This window comes from Arachis stenosperma, chromosome 9 (assembly GCF_014773155.1).
Source record: "Arachis stenosperma cultivar V10309 chromosome 9, arast.V10309.gnm1.PFL2, whole genome shotgun sequence".
NCBI classification, from domain to species: Eukaryota; Viridiplantae; Streptophyta; class Magnoliopsida; order Fabales; family Fabaceae; genus Arachis; species Arachis stenosperma.
The window spans coordinates 7005882-7023454 of NC_080385.1; the positions used below are offsets into that span (position 1 = coordinate 7005882).

The 17573-nt window shown below is 36.5% G+C and overlaps 1 protein-coding gene across 1 annotated transcript; it reads right to left on the reverse strand.

The window, feature by feature from the left end:
* Positions 1-53: 53 nt before the first annotated feature.
* LOC130948957 (disease resistance protein RUN1-like) lies at positions 54-17050 on the reverse strand. Its single transcript, XM_057877807.1, has 4 exons — positions 16551-17050; positions 1585-2695; positions 1162-1464; positions 54-59 (listed from the first exon to the last, which is right to left on the reverse strand). The coding sequence occupies exons 1-4, from the start codon at positions 17048-17050 to the stop codon at positions 54-56; spliced, it is 1920 nt and encodes a 639-aa protein (XP_057733790.1).
* Between the last annotated feature and the right edge of the window lie 523 nt (positions 17051-17573).

Genomic DNA, 17573 nt, shown 5'->3' on the forward strand with positions numbered 1-17573 from the left:
TATTTTTAGAATAATTAATTATATTTTTCAACAATGTTTTTCTTCTCTTATTCTTACACCTATATAAAAGTGTTTACAGCTAATCAATACAACTAAATATTTTTAGAATAGGTATAAAATACATTTGAAATTTAATTTAGTAGTTAAAAACATATTGAGCATATGAACTACTTTTTTAGTTGTCCATTATAATATTAAAATAATAGATAATTTATTCGAAACTTGGAATATGGAACTTGATTTGATTAGTATTTGGTATATATATTGTTGGTTAATTCAAATTAAACATCATCTATATACAATTCATAGGAGTGAAAAATCCGTTTGGCCGAAAATTTTTCGAAACTGAACTTTGATGTGGTTGATTATTACTTTTATTGTCTCTTTTTGACGAAGAAAGCATTTCTTCATGACATATAGTAAATTAATATGATGTAGCAAAATAAGAAAATGTTAAATGACAAAAAACTATTGAGAACCAATTATGTTCTTTGTTCAAATTTAAAAAGTTATGATGGATATATAAATAATTATTGGGTGTAGTCCAATATTTATCTTTTTTATATCTCATTTGAATCTAAGTCATGTACTTGATTATCATTTTCTTTTGGTTTAATTATTTTATAATTTTATCAAATTTTTAATTAGGTCCTTATTTTTTTTAAATTAAGTTCCTACACTATTTTTAATTTTATTATTGAATCATTTCTAATTTATAAAATATTATCTTTTTATAAAATACTCTTTGTTCTCTCATCAAAACTTATTTAATTATTCTGTGATATTATAGTTATTTTTCTAATAAAAGTTTATTCTCAATATTCTGAAATATTTTAGTGTGATATTTTAATATTCTCACAAAAGTTTATATAGAAAAAATTTCTCTTGATTAATGATGAAAATATGACTTTTCAAAAATAATTAGCACGCGAAAATATGTTACAACATATAAAAATAAATTAATCTTGCATAATAGAGTAAGTTTATAAATTGTAAATCTTGAATAAACGCCCCATAATTAATATTATATCAAAACTACTCTAGTTTTATTCTTTCAAAATTTCACTTTTTATACTAATCTATAATATCAATCTTTATTTTAGTATTCAATGAAAGTAAAAAAAAAAAAAAACATAAAGAGAAATGAAAACATGATCCTACCTGAACTGTATCCCAAAGTTTTTGAACATTGCTATCTCGCATGGAAAGCTGAACAAGTTTTTGAGGCCAACAAATAGACGGCACAAACTTAAGTGGACATTTATTCCACTCAATATACCTTAAGTCATTAGGAAGTTGAAAATCTTCTAGAAGCACTCTGTTCCGTTCAAGATCTATGTTGATATTTCCTCTTAAAGCAAGTAACCTTAACTTTGGCATCTTCCTTAATGCAATGAGGATTAAACATGGATCTATTGTAATTTGATTCATATCCGCAATCATGCTTTCAACTCCATGAATATCCTGCAAAATTGATAAGCATTGCAATACAATGTTAGTCCTGTGTTGCTCTATGCAATATTTTGATACATACATATATACACTCATCTTGAAGAACAAATCATTAAAGCATGATTTCCTTACTCTTTCATCTTGGAAAATATTACAGACTTCTTCGGTATTCCACAGTCTTGTTTGTTGACCACTATTTTTACTATATTCTTCATGAATGATTTTCCAACACATTTCCTGTATCAAACTATGCATTTTTATGTATTTATAATCACCATTTGAATAAATACTTATAAGAGACTTGTCCAATAGACTTTTTATCCCTATATCTGCAAAGAAATCACAAGAATTTAATATTCTTGTCGTTTCCTCTATTTCATGCCCGTGGAAAAAGCATGCAACATCTAAAAAGATATTTCTTTCAACATCATCTAATGCATCATAACTCAACCTCAACACCTTCTGAATATCTGCATGGGGATACTTCCTTAATTTTTTCAATGCACTATCCCATTCAGCTACACTTTTGCCGCGAAGAAATGATCCCAAAATTTTCAAAGCCAATGGAATGCCGTTAGCATAATCTATGACTCTAGCTGTTAGCTCACCATACCCTGCTTTGGGATGCGGATCAGAAAAGGCATAATGGCTAAAAAGTTCATGGGAGTCTCCATTACTCATTTGCTTGATTTCATGAATTTGTTCAACTCCTCCACTTGTAAGCACACTCCTGTCCCTTGTTGTCAAAATGACTATGCTGCCAGAACATAGGCAAGTACGCAAACATGGAACCAAATCAGTTGCAATTGGCGAATCAACCACATCATCCAGTACAATCAAAGCCCTCTTCTTCTTGAGTTTACTTTGAGTGCGAGAGTCTAGTACTCCAATATTGGTAGTATGAAGATCTTGGTTTAATAATTGGGAAAGAAGTCTGCTGCATATGTCACTGAGACATGGCTTTCCTAATTCTCTTGAATTTGACAAGAAGCAAGAGCCTTCATATTCAGAAGAGTACTTATTGAAGAGAGCCTCAGCAATGGTTGACTTACCAATACCGCCCATACCCCAAATTCCAATCACAAGAACCTCCTCCATCGAGCGTCTCATCAAAGATTCAACGCGGATATAGTTTGTGTTACAAATAAAAGGTCTGTTGAGTCCATCTATGAAGCACTTGTTCTTCAGACAATGTGGCAAAATTGCTTTTACAATCTCACTAATTAGCTTAGCTTCATCATCCCTGGCAAAAGATAACCACCGCAGAGATCGAAGTGAAAATGGATAAACATATATAGTTCCTTAATTACAATCCATTATTTAAATTGGAGTATAATAATACTCTCTTTAAGTTAGTCAACTAAATTTGTATATATATCTTGAAAAAAATATCGTGTAACCCCAATATATCTTGAACAATATACCTGATTTCAATGTAAAATCATAATGTATGTTACGATTTCCACAGATCTTATTATTAGATTTTTATGTTTTTATATTCTTTTGCCATTGCTATATATAGCATTGAAGTTGACATTGAGGTGTTTCTTCTTTAGACCAATTAGATTTTTTTTTTTGGGAGCATAGCATTTTTCTTTTTTCATTAAATTGAAGTTGGGCAAAAAGGGTAATGCATGTAAATCAATAAAATCAAAAATAAAAAATACATTTATGGCTCTTTCAATAAAAAAAAATTAAAATCAAACCTACGTTAAAAGAAAAGAATTCGCAGTGTAGTTCCTAACTATAAAATAGTTATTTTCAAAAAAAAAAAAAACTCATATTGTTGCATTTAATTTAGTTTTTACTTTTACTTGGTAGAATATCTAATTTAAGCCGTAACTTACAATCATAATATTAGTTGGAAAAAATAATCATTTATACCACAAAATTTTATAAATATTGACAAATATTTTAAAAAAAAATTAATATTATATCCATAAAAAATGAGTTTTATATCAAATCTTAATCTTAAAAAACCAAATTTTAAATTTTTATTATTTTTTAATAAAATTTTTAAATTATCTTCACTATTTAATATTTATCTTCAACCTCTACTTTACAATTATCTCTTCTTCTTTTTTTTTCCCATACCATGCAATCTATTTTCATCACCTTTTTTTCATCCCATCACATCCACCTCTACATTAACCTTAATATTATATTTCACTATTCACCGCATCATCTCATTACTGTCACAACCCACATACATTCACTAACAACAACAATAGAGATCAGAGAGATAAAGAAAAGCAAACTGAAGTTAGAAATATATCAAATCATAGGGAAAAATAAAAAGAAACAATGATATGAGGTTGTGTGTATGAAAGAGAGAGACGTGCCATAATTTAAGGCAATATCAATGGAGAATAATTATGAAATTTTGAGATCTTGAAAAAAAAAAAACATAGGGATAGAATTGAGGTTGGAAATAAAAGGTAAAGATAATTTAAAAATTTTATTAAAAAAATCAATAAAAACATAGAATTTTGAGATTTTTGTCCCACAAATTTTATTTTTCATGAGAATAATGTTAATTCTTTTTTTATAAGTACTTTACATTCATAAAGTTTATGAATATAAATAATTATTTTTTCATATTACTTGATATAAAAAATAAAAAATATTTAGTAAAAAATATAAAATATAAAATAAAATAATTTTTAATTATTTTATTTTATATTTTTTATTTATTATTCATCTTATCTTATATTTATTAGTTATTACTGAAATAATTAAATAATATTAAATATATAAATATAATAACGACATGTGCGCTATCACTGTTGTTTGTAAATAACGAGCTCTATAACAGTGAAGCTAAGCACCTTTTTATTCCACCTTCTTTATTCCGGTAATTTATTGATATCATAATAATGTCTATCAAGTATTTTGAACCTTATTCATTTTTTCTCTTATGAGTTATTATGACTTCATGCTTCCAAAATATATAAGTTGATTGTAAAGTGTTATTGAAATTTGTTACGGTGGGTAACCAGAGATTGATGGGTTGGATGGAGTTGGTTGGCCCAAATATGTGAAGGAGGAGGATTCCGAAAGGATCTGCAACTCGGGAGGCTCCGTCCGACTTGTTTGTGTGAGGAGATGGGGGTGGTACCTGCAAAGACACTCCGATGCCTAAGTCAGCAAGGGCGTAAGCAGGTCTAGAGAGTATTGGACTTAGAGATACCTGAGGGGTGTCAGTGTATTTATAGTGGTGAACCAATAACCACCGTTGGAGTAGTGCCATATTTTTAGGGTGTTAACGGTCCCATTATCTTAGAGAGGTTAAGATATGGCTCGTGAAAGAGGTTAGAGAGATTCTAGGGGTAGTTACTCATTTAAATGAGTGTTTATCCGCCAGCTAATCTCGTGCCCGACTTCTTTAGAACAGGTCGTGGTGAGTACTGACTTCATAGGATGAAGATTGGTACTGGTGAGACCCAACCCTTTGGGTTAGGTCTCTTTGCTTGCTACTGGGCCTTTATTATTGGGTCAGGGTATGAACAGTGCCCCTACTCGAGCCCAATTTTTTCAAGATTTGGGTTCGAGTATTCTGCTCGGGGTCGTAGCCGACTTGTTGAAGGATCGACGTGATTTTCCGAAACCGATGTGACTTTCCGTGTCCTTTTGGTTCTGACAGTTACATCTAATCAAGCGTCGTGTCCGTTAGGGATGTGCGTAGGTCTTGGTAACGGTGCATTCTCATTAATGACTGCCCCGCTTTTACCATTATGCCCCTTAGCATGTTTATAAATACTTTCCCTCTCTTTCATTTTTTCGTTTCTGCAATTTTTCAAATTTCTTCTTTCTTCGTTCGTGCTGCGTTCTTGCGTTTGGAGACTTCTGCTTCTTCCAACCTTCACTTTTGGATAAAGGTTAGCTTTTCTCCTTTCATGACATGCTTTGTGTTTGCATGCTTTTATTTTGTAGGTAGATAGGTTGGTTCGTAGATTTTGGCTCCGTATCTCCTCCCTTTAGAGACCGTGTTTTTGATTTTCCTTTTCTTTTTCTTTTGTAGGTTTTTGTTACCCTTTATAAGAAAAAGAAATGGCTTCCGTAGATGTTCTTTCTCAATGGGTTGATGTTACGGTCCTAGGGGAGGAACCCTTGGTCGATGCTGAGTTTATTACTCATCTTCGTACTCACCACAGGATTTGTACTTCTGAGGAGGACGAGCCAAAGTATGAGTTGGTAGTCCCGGGTCCAGAAGACCGGGTTTGTTTTGGGAGGGCCAATGAGGCGGCCCCTCATTTTTTCTTTATGTATGAATGTATGATCACCCGTTTGGGTGTTTTTCTTCCTTTTTCGCATTTTGAGATGTCTGTTTTGCACCACTGTCGAGTTGCCCCTACCCAACTTCATCCCAATTCTTGGGGTTTTCTGAAAATTTACCAATTTATTAGTCACGCTTTGGACTTTCCGACCTCTTTGAGAATTTTCTTCTATCTTTTCCATATGACTAAGCCCTTTAGTGGGCTAAATAACAAGCAGCAATGGGTGTCTTTCCGAACCATACAAGGTCGGAGAATTTTCACCCTTTTTGACGAATCCTTCCATGACTTCAAAAATTATTTTTTCAAAGTGCAAGCTGTAGAGGATCACCACCCCTTTTTCTTGGATGAGAATTCTTCCCCTCGCTTTTCCCTCTATTGGTTGGAGGCCTCCCCTTGTGAGAAGTACGGTCTGGATGACCTGGATGAGGTGGAGGCGGCTATTATGGGGTTTTTCCGAGAAGTGTGGGGGAGGGCCCCATACTTGGATACTAGGAAATTCCTCCAGGGATCACCGACCTTTGTTCGGTCGCAACTAGGTAGTTTTTATATGTGTATATACATTTCTTATTTTCGACTTGTATCTGCCGACTTGAGGTTTGCCGACTTGTAATTTTTGCTAATTGTTTCTTTTGCAAATATGGCAAGGAAGAATGCTCAAGAATCTTACCAGAGAGTTCAGGAGGCTAAAGCAAAGTCCCGGGTCAGGGCTGGCGGTACCAGGGCAATCATTTCTCCTCCTCCTCCTCCTCCTCCTCAGAACGTGGGGACTCCCTCTCAGCCCATTGTGATTTCTTCTTCAACCTTATCTCGGCCGCTCCCCTCCGCCCGACTTCTTTCTGAGCCAGAGAAGAAGAAGCGCAAGACTCTGGAGTCTGGCTTTTCTTTTGATGGTGGGGTTAAGGCGGATGCTCTTGCATTCGTCCGAAAGAACATCTATCCTCATATAAGTATGGATGATGTTTCTGTTCGAAACCACCTCACCACTCTGGCCGAGGAGAGTTTTAGGGCGGCGGGTGTTTGTGGCAAGCTTTTGGATATTTTTGAGAAGACTCCTCTCAGCTCTTTGGGGTTAACCTTGAAGGTTGAGGAGCTGGAGGGGAGGCTTCTTTCTTATCAGGAGCATGAGAGGGAGTTGAAGGAGGAGGTCGCCAAGCTGAGGGCGGAGAGAGATAGTCTTCGGGAGAAGGAGAGTAAGTTGCGGGCCCAATGCAACATGGAGGCAAGTTTGAGGAAGACAGCACAGGAGAGTTATCAGAGTTTATTTCAAGATCTTGTGTCTGTGAAGAAGGATTTGCTGAACTCTCGAAATGCCTATGCCGAGTTGGAGGACTCTATTGCTGATCGTGCCAAGGAGGCTTGGAGGATCTTTAAGGAGCAGGTCGGAGTTATTGCTCCTGACTTGGATCTGTCTCCTTTAGATCCAGACAAAGTTGTCATTGATGGTGCTATTGTGGATCCTCCTGCCCCCGTAATCGTTTCCGAGTCAGAATTGAAGACTCGGGGCCAGAGGATTGTGGAGTCCCCTCCTCGTTCCAAAGACTCTCCGAGTTCTTCTGTTGTTCCTCCGGCTTCCTCTTCATCTCCCGTGGTTGCCTCTCTTCCCGGTCCTGATGGCGCTCTTCCTGACTCTGGTGGTGGTGATCCGTCTACTCCTCTGCAAAAATAACTTTTTTATGGCTATATGGAGGCTCGGCCTGTGAGTCCCCCCTTTTTTAAACTCTTTATATGTTGTTTGTCGGTTGGTGTTTGTTGAACAATTTCTTTTGGCCTTTTAAGGCCGTAAACAAAATATTTTATAAGTACCCTTTTTTAATAAGGGTTTTAACTTAACAAAATAAATACCCTTTTTTGGATAAGGGTTTAAGTTACCTTATGCGTGTATGCTTTTCTGATTTTGATTTTTCGAAGCCCCCTTGATCTTTTTCTGAAAACCTTTTTCTTTGGCTTGTCTGTTTTTCTAAGCCCTTTTGTTTAAGGACTTTTTGACAGCCTTTAATCTCTTTTTGTTATCCCTTATACTCAATTTTTGTTTTATTGAGTTCTTATGACTTAGGTTATTTTTGCGATTCGTTTTCTTTTATACTCGGTTTTTTTCCTTTCGACTTATGAGTCGGGATGTTTCCGAGTTTTTATTTTACGATCAACTTTTATAACCTCATTACACCGACTTGTACCTCGTCGTTTTATCCTGACGACTATCTAGGTCGGTTCATGTGATTTTCACGTTTTGTCGAGCTTAAGTCGGTGCGTTTCGTAGAAAGACTTAGAAAATAGAAAGGAGTTTATAAGAGATATGAAAAAAGATCTTTATTGATGGGGGAGGTACCTTCTTGCTACTAAGGGTTTTTAATAGCCTTTTTTCCCTTAGCCTCTACTATGATGCCTCGTTAAAAACCCTTCTCCAGAAAAAACCCTTTGATTTTGGGAAAAAATCATGAAGTTGGGAAAAGAGTACATCAGGGAGTAGAGTTCGCTTTTAACTGTAGTACCTTTTCATATTACAAGCATGCCACGACCTTGGGAACTCAGTGTCGTTCAGGTCGGTTACCTTATAATAACCTTTTCCTAAAACTTCATTGACTTTGTATGGTCCCTTCCAATTAGCAGCAAGTTTTCCTTCCCCTGATTTGTTGACTCCAATGTCGTTTCTGATTAAGACCAAGTCATTCGGGGCAAATGTTCTTCGAATGACTTTTTTGTTGTACCTTGTAATCATCCTTTGCTTCAATGCTGCTTCTCTTATCTGGGCATCTTCTCGGACTTCGGGGAGCAAGTCGAGCTCCTCTTTGTGCCCCTGTATGTTTCCGATCTCGTCATGGAGAATTACCCTTGGGTTTTGCTCATTGATTTCTATTGGTATCATTGTTTCTACGCCATAGACTAGTCGGAAGGGCGTTTCTCCAGTGGCGGATTGGGGCGTTGTCCTATAAGCCCATAGCACTTGGGGGAGCTCTTCAGCCCAAGCTCCTTTTGCTTCTTGTAATCTTTTCTTTAGCCCTGCCAGTATGACTGTTGTGGCTCTCGACTTGCCCATTGGCTTGCGGGTGCTCCACCGAGGTGAACTGGTGTTTGATTTTCATACTGGCTACTAAGCTTCTGAAGGTAGAATCGGTGAATTGGGTTCCATTATCTGTAGTAATGGAATAGGGTATCCCATATCTTGTGATGATATTTTTGTAGAAGAACCTCCGACTTCTTTGAGCGGTGATGGTGGCCAATGGTTCTGCTTCTATCCACTTTGTGAAGTAATCTATTCCCACGATCAGGTATTTGACTTGTCCTGGCGCTTGGGGAAAAGGACCTAACAAATCCATTCCCCATTTTGCAAAGGGCCATGGAGAAGTGATACTGATGAGTTCTTCTGGTGGAGCCACGTGGAAATTTGCATGCATCTGACATGGTTGACACTTTTTCACAAATTCTGTGGCATCTTTCTGCAAGGTCGGCCAGTAGAATCCAGCTCGGATTACTTTCCTGGCTAGTGACCTTGCTCCGAGATGGTTTCCGCAGATCCCGCTATGCACTTCCTCCAATACCTCGGCAGTTCTTGAGGTCGGTACACACTTTAATAATGGTGTTGATATCCCCCTTCTGTAGAGAATATTTCTTACCAAGGTGTAGTATTGTGCTTCCTTTCGGATCTTTTTAGCCTCTTTCTCTTCTTTAAGGAGGATGTCAAATTTCATGTATTCGACCAAGGGGTTCATCCATCCGAGGTTTAAACCGATTACCTCAAGTACTTCTTGTTTGTCTTCTATTTTTACTACCGAGGGTTCCTGGAGGGTTTCTTGGATCAGGCTTCTGTTGTTCCCTCCTGGCTTGGTACTTGCTAACTTGGATAGGGCGTCCGCTCTGCTGTTCCGATCCTGAGTTATATGTTTAACCTCAGTTTCTGCAAAGCGCCCAAGGTGCTCCAGAGTTTTCTCCAAGTACCTCTTCATATTTGGGTCCTTTGCCTGATACTCTCCGCTTATCTGGGAGGTCACTACTTGTGAGTCGCTGTATATCATCACCTTTGTAGCACCGACTTCTTCTGCCAGCTTTAATCCAGCAATCAAGGCTTCATATTCTGCCTGGTTGTTTGAAGTTGGAAATTCAAATTTTAGGGAAACCTCTATCTGGGTACTCTTTCATCTACCAATATTATGCCTACGCCGCTTCCTGTTTTGTTGGAGGATCCGTCTACATAGATTTCCCATGTAGTTGGTTTTTCCTCCTGATCCCCTGCGTATTCTGCAACGAAGTCGGCGAGGCATTGGGCTTTGATCGCCGTCCGAGTTTCATATCATAAGTCGAACTTGGAGAGCTCTATTGCCCATTGAACCATTCTCCCTGCAACGTCCGTCTTTTGGAGGATTTGCTTCATGGGTTGGTTCGTACGGACTCTTATTGTGTGAGCCTGAAAGTAAGGTCGTAGCCTTCGTGAGGCTATTACTAAGGAGTAGGCAAACTTCTCTAGTTTGTGGTATCTTAGCTCAGGGCCTTGTAGAACTTTACTGATGAAATAAACTGGATGTTGTCCGACCTCATCTTCTTTTATCAGGGCTGATGAGACAGCCTTGTCTGCTACGGATAAGTACAGGACGAGGTCTTTCCCAGATACTGGTCTGGTCAGAATAGGAGGTTGGCTTAAAAACTTTTTGAACTCCTAGAACGCCTCCTCGCATTCAGGAGTCCATTCGAACTGGCATCCCTTTCTTAATAAGGAGAATAGTGGAAGGGATTTTAGTGCCGATCCTGCCAAAAATCTGGAGAGGGCTGCAAGTCAGCCATTCAGCTGTTGGACTTCTCTCAAACAAGTTGGGCTTTTCATTTCTAGGATGGCTCTACACTTATCGGGATTGGCTTCGATCCCTCTTTGTGTTAGCATAAATCCTAGAAATTTCCCTGCCTCTACCGCGAAGGCGCACTTTGCGGGATTTAGTCTCATCTCGTGCAGCCTTATGGTGTCAAAGACTTGTGAGAGGTCTGACAAGAGGTCGACTTCTTTCTTGGTCTTTACCAGCATGTCGTCGACGTATACTTCCATTAGACTCCCCAGGTGAGGGGAAAACACTTTATTCATCAACCTTTGATACGTGGCTCCTGCATTCTTCAATTCGAATGGCATGACCACGTAGCAGAAATTAGCTCTGGGTGTGATGAATGATGTTTTCTCCTGATCTGGCTCATACATTGGGATTTGATTATATCCCGTGTAGGCGTCCATAAATGATAAGTATTGATACCCCGAGCTGGAGTCCACTAGGGTATCAATACTTGGTAGTGGATAAGGGTCCTTGGGACATGCCTTATTTAAGTCGGTATAGTCGACACACATTCTCCATTTGCCATTCTATTTTTTGACTAGCACTACATTGGTTAGCCATGTTGGGTACTTGACTTCTCTGATGAAGCCGGCTTCCAGGAGCACATGCACTTGTTCTTCTACTATTAGGGCTCGTTCTGGGCCGAGCTTGCGTCTTCTTTGTTGTACCGGTCGGGATCTCGGTTTATGGGACATGAGCTCGGGATCTATCCCAGGCATGTCAGAGGCCTTCCAGGCGAAGAGGTCGGAGTTATCTCTTAGGAGCTTAGTCAATTCTTGTTTTAGGGTTTCCCCTAGGTTGGCTTCTATATGAGTATTTTTCCCTTCCTCTTCGCCGACCTGTATCTTCTCGGTTTTTCCTCCCGGTTGTGGTCGCAGTTCTTCTCTGGCCCTTGCGCCGCCGAGCTCTATTGTGTGAACTTCTCTGCCCTTTCCTCTCAGATTTAGGCTTTCATTGTAGCATTTCCTTGCCAACTTTTGATCCCCTCTTACTGTTGCTATCCCTGCTGAGGTCGGGAATTTGATGCAAAGGTGGGGAGTGGATACCACGGCTCCGAGTCGATTAAGGGTAGCTCTGCCGATTAAAGCATTATATGCTGACTCTACCTCAATGACTATGAAATCTATACTCAGAGTCTTTGATTTTTCCCCTTTTCCAAAAGTGGTGTGGAGGGGCAAAAATTCCAGTGGTTTTATTGGCGTGTCCCCTAATCCGTATAGGGTGTCGGGGTAGGCTCTTAATTCTTTCTCATCCAACCCTAGCTTGTCAAAAGCGGGCTTAAAAAGGATGTCCGCCGAGCTTCCTTGGTCTACTAGGGTTCTGTGGAGATGGGCATTCGCCAGAATCATAGTTATTACTACTGGATCATCGTGTCCGGGGATTATTCCTTGCCCATTTTCTTTTGTGAATGAAATGGTAGGGAGGTCGGATGACTCTTCTCCGACCTGGTAGACTCTTTTGAGATGTCTTTTGCGAGAGGATTTGGTGAGTCCCCCTCCCGCGAACCCTCCTGAGATCATATGGATATGTCTCTCTGGAGTCTGCGGCGGTGGGTCTCTTCTATCCATATCGTCTCGCTTTCTCTTTCCATGACCGTCCGACCTTTCTATGAGATATCTATCAAGCCGACCTTCTCTAGCCAGCTTTTCTATCACATTTTTAAGGTCGTAACAGTCATTTGTGGAGTGACCATATATTTTATGGTACTCACAGTAATCACTGCGGCTCCCCCCTTTTTTATTTTTAATGGGTCTAGGGGGTGGCAGTCTTTCAGTATTACAAATCTCTCTGTATACATCCACTATAGAAACTTTCAGGGGAGTATAAGAGTGATATTTTCTTGGTCTCTCGAGACCGAGTTCTTCCTTTCTCTTGGTTTCCCTTTCCCTCTCTTTGCTGAGGGAGGGGGCCCAGGTCGCCAACTCAGGTCTCTCAACTTAGCGTTTTTCTCCATATTGATGTACTTTTCAGCACTTTCCTGTACATCACTTAGAGAAACGGGGTGTCTTTTAGATATGGATTGTGAGAAGGGACCTTCTCTGAGTCCATTGACTAACCCCATTATGACTGCCTCTGTGGGCAGGTCTTGAATCTCTAAACATGCTTTATTGAACCTTTCCATATAGGCTCGTAAGGATTCTCCGACCTCCTGTTTTATTCCCAGGAGGCTCGGTGCATGTTTCACTTTGTCTTTCTGGATAGAGAACCTCATCAAAAACTTCCTTGAGAGGTCTTCAAAGCTAGTAACCGACCTCGGGGGGAGGCTATCGAACCACTTCATCGCTGCTTTCGATAGAGTGGTCGGGAATGCTTTGCATCGCGTAGCGTCGGAAGCATCAACTAGGTACATCCGACTTTTGAAGTTTCTCAGGTGATGCTTTGGATCCGTGGTTCCGTCATAGAGGTCCATATCAGGGCTTTTGAAGTTCCTCGGAAATTTTGCCCTCATTATGTCCTCGCTGAAAGGATCCTCCCCCCCTAAGGGCGGCTCTTCTTGTTCGTCACAGGAGTTGCGACCTTTGAGGGAGGATTCTAACTTTAAGAGTTTTCTTTCTAACTCTTTTCGTCGTTCCATCTCCTTTTTTAGGTTCTTTTCAGTTTCCTTTTGTCGCTCCCGTTCTTGTTCTAACTGTTCCAGGCGACTGTGGACTAATCCCATGAGTTTAGTTACATGGGATAGTCCCTCTTTCTCTGATTCGCGTCCTTCTGAAGAGTTTACCTTCGGGTTTTTTACTCCGGAGGTTCCTTCCCTGTGTTGATTATCAATTTCCTGGTGGAGGTGAAGTCCGCATCGTTATTGCCTGTGTCCAGATTCTCTTGCTCAGAATCTGTCTCCACATGACCTTCTTCGTGGGATCTGTCCGCCATCAGTGGTTGATCTCTCGGGTCCCCGACAACGGCGTCAATGTTACGGTGGGTAACCGGAGATTGATGGGCTGGATGGAGTTGGTTGGCCCAAATGTGTGAAGGAGGAGGATTCCGAAAGGATCTGCAACTCGGGAGGCTCCGTCCGACTTATTTGTGTGAGGAGATGGGGGTGGTACCTGCAAAGACACTCCGATGCCTAAGTCAGCAAGGGCGTAAGCAGGTCTAGAGAGTATTGGACTTAGAGATACCTGAGGGGTGTCAGTGTATTTATAGTGGTGAACCAATAACCACCGTTGGAGTAGTGCCATATTTTTAGGGTGTTAACCGTCCCATTATCTTAGGGAGGTTAAGATATGGCTCGTGGAAGAGGCTAGAGAGATTTCAGGGGTAGTTACTCATTTAAATGAGTGTTTATCCGTCAGCTAATCTCGTGCCCGACTTCTTTAGAACAGGTCGTGGTGAGTACCGACTTCATAGGATGAAGATTGGTACTAGTGAGACCCAACCCTTTGGGTTAGGTCCTTTGCTTGCTCCTGGGCCTTTATTATTGGGCCGGGTATGAACAAAATTATATTTCAATGAATTTTTTTAAATAAAATAAAATAAAAATAAATATATAAATATACAATTTTTACAAATTGAATTTAATTTTTAGTATTCATTGTTAAGAGAATATTAAATAAAATTGGTATGAAAAATAATTTTAAATTATTAATATTATTCATTGTTAAGAGAATATTTACTAAAAATATAAAAATAAAATAAAATAATACAGATAATGTATGTTAAGATAAAATGAGTATCGTGAAGTGAAAAAATACTTTATTCAAATTAAAGAATATTCATTTACATAAATTTAATTTTGGTTGAGAATTTAAAAATTAAAATAATGTAAAATATTAGTTGAATAAATTATAATTATGTTTCAAGAACTATTTTTATAAAATTAAGTATACAAATATACAAAATATAAATTATATAGTTTAATTGTGAAGTTAAATTAACAAAGGAGTTAGAATAAATGAAGTTTAACCTTAAGCAAAATTATCATGCATATATCTTATAAAATTTACTTTTTATTTTGAATCATATACATAAACAAATCGTTTGATGAAAATAATTTTACTTAGTTATCCTAAAATGAAGTTACACTACATAATTGTCGGAAATAGATCCTCTCCATTTTTTTGTCACTGGAGAGAATAAAGTGTAAAATCTTTCACCTTTAATTTTACAAATGGGACCAGCAATAAATGAGAGAGAGAATGTATTAAATGGTGAGATCTTCCACTGGATACCATCCAGTTTTTTTTCCACTGGAGAGGATCCACTCCCCATAATTGTCTAATTATTTTAAGTTTTTTTCATAAAACTTATCAACATATGACGATTAAACTATCATGCATCATCTATTATTAAGATTATTTTTATCAAATTTTGTTAAAATTTAACTTTTAAATAAAACTATAATATATCGACTTAAATTCATATAAGTTATAAATTTTATGCTAATGTTAATTTTGATATATAAAAAAGTATGTCAATTAAATAATTTTTAATTATATTACATAAACACAAAAATCAACCACTAATTAGCTATATAAAAATACATATTTAGTATTTGTGAAAAAGTTTAGTTACCTAGTTATAATAAATTTGATCCTTTTTCTATACTAAGATTGATTATTCAGGTAATAATAATTTTATTAAAAAATTAAATAAAATAATATATATTTATACATAAATATATAATAATTAATTATTTATCTTTGTAAAATACTTTTACATGTAATATATATATATATATAAATATATAATGCAAAATAAATATAATTAACAATAACAAATTTAATCTAATGATTATCCTAATAAAAATGATTCAATTGTATAATATTACAACAATATCATTTATTTCTTTTGATTAACAACAGGACATAAATCACAAAATAACTAACCAGCAATTAGATGAGGAAACAAAATCCCGCTACACAACAATGTCATTTACATAAGCATATATATAAATTCGTGTATTATTTTAATTTATTTTTAATTAAAATTTTTATATGAAAAATTGAAAATATGGCCCTTCCAATTCAGTCAATTATATTTCTAACCATTTCAAGGTGCGTTTGATTTGTACTTTTATTTTTTTATTTTAATGTTTTTTATTTTTTAGATTTTGTAAAAAAAGGTAAAAATAATAAAAATAATAAAATTCTGTTTTTTATTTTTTTATAAAATAGTGAATATTTAGGTACAGTCGACTTCACATAAAGTTTATAATTGAGAACGGTTAAATTATTTAATTTGTTTGACTAAATTTTCATCTAACGGTTCTCTTCTATCAACTTCACATGAAGTCGACTGCATTTGAATTTTCACCTCATAAAATTTAAAAATTTAAAAATATATTTTTTTATATATCTATATTACTCTTTTAAGAAAACTAAAATTAAAAAATATATATATTTTTAACATTATTTTTCACACAATTGAATACAATTTAATTCGATACTTTACTGCTATAATCAAATTTAACCTATTAAACAGTAATAATTTTTTTTTTTTTACTAAAAAAAAGAAATTTTAACTTACAACTTTAGATTTTAAACTAAAAAAAACTATACTGTTTAAATTATAACTCGTTGGCCATTCAACGGTAACAATTAAAATCCCAAACATGAGTTACTTATTTTCTCTTGACCTTAGCCATAATCAGCCTTTTCATCTTACATCTCTCTACACATGTCAATTAGTTTGAGAATAAAAAGAATATATATATCAAATAACATCTCTACCATATAAATGACCTAAATATAAATATATATAGATAATATATACATAAAAGTATGAATATTAAGTTAAATAAAAAAATAAAATAACGAGAGAAAAGGTTTTTTTTTTTTATCTACATGAGCTAACACTTGTTGAGTCAAAATTGTAACTTTTGTTGGCACTATAACACTATCTTTATCGGTTTTTGACAATCTTAGTCAAGCATTTGACTTAAGAATTCTGTTAAGAGGAGTGTTAGGAGCGGCAAATTTTAAGTTTGGTAACAATCAATTGGTTATCAATAATATTTTTAAATGGTGTAAGATTACATTCAATAGTAGGAAATCTTAAGAAGGCTGGGACCCTTTACCTGTGGTGATCGCAGTGGAAGCCAGCAAGATCGGAAGCTTCAAAGAGTGCAGTCCTCCATTGCTGCACAACGCTACGCTCCAAAGATCTCTCGTGCTCAGCGAATGCTTTCTGGTAACTTCCAGTCTGCTTGCGAACATGCGTGGGTTGTATTCTGTAGAACACTGGAATCACAATCACATTTTCATTCTTCTTCTTGCATTCCATGATCTCCACCAGCTCTCTCAAGCACCACTTTGAGCAAGCATACTTCTCAGAGAAGATAACAAGAAACAAGTTTGAGTCTCTAATGGCCTCAACAAGTTCGTTCCAGATGGCTCCTCCTTTTTGGATTCTGTAATCTATGAACGTCTCAATCTGGTTTCTGCAGAGAGCAGAATGAAGATGGCTGGTGAAGCTGTTGCGGGTGTCCTCGCCTCTGAAGCTGATAAAGACATCGTATTGATGAGTGAGAGATGCTTGAGAACAAGAAGAAGAAGAAGCAACAACTGAAAGTGCCATGCCTCTATGATGGGGGAATGAATCAGCAGTTAATAAGAAAGGAAATACTTTGTTCTCATCTCACATATGCGTGCTGTGTTGGGTATATCTATAACAATATATAAAGCCAATACAAAAAGTTGACCATGATTTTCATGTTTAATTTTTTTTGGACTATATTAACCATGCAATAAACTATTTCACAAAGCAAATTATAAGGACAAAATAGATATATTTTTTTTTTGAAAAATCCAATAACTTCCCACTAAAAATGAAAACACTTTTGTTACTTCTATCTATAACAATATATAAAGCCAATACAAAAAGTTGACCATGATTTTCGTGTCCAATTTTTTTGGACTATATTAATCCTACAATAAACTATTTCATAAAACAAATTATAAGGACAAAATAGACATATTTTTTTTTTGAAAAATCCAATAACTTCCCACTAAAATAAAAACACTTTTGTTACTTCTATAACTATAATAACACATCTTCCATTGCCTTCATCCACTTTTGATTTTTACTTTTCTATATTTTT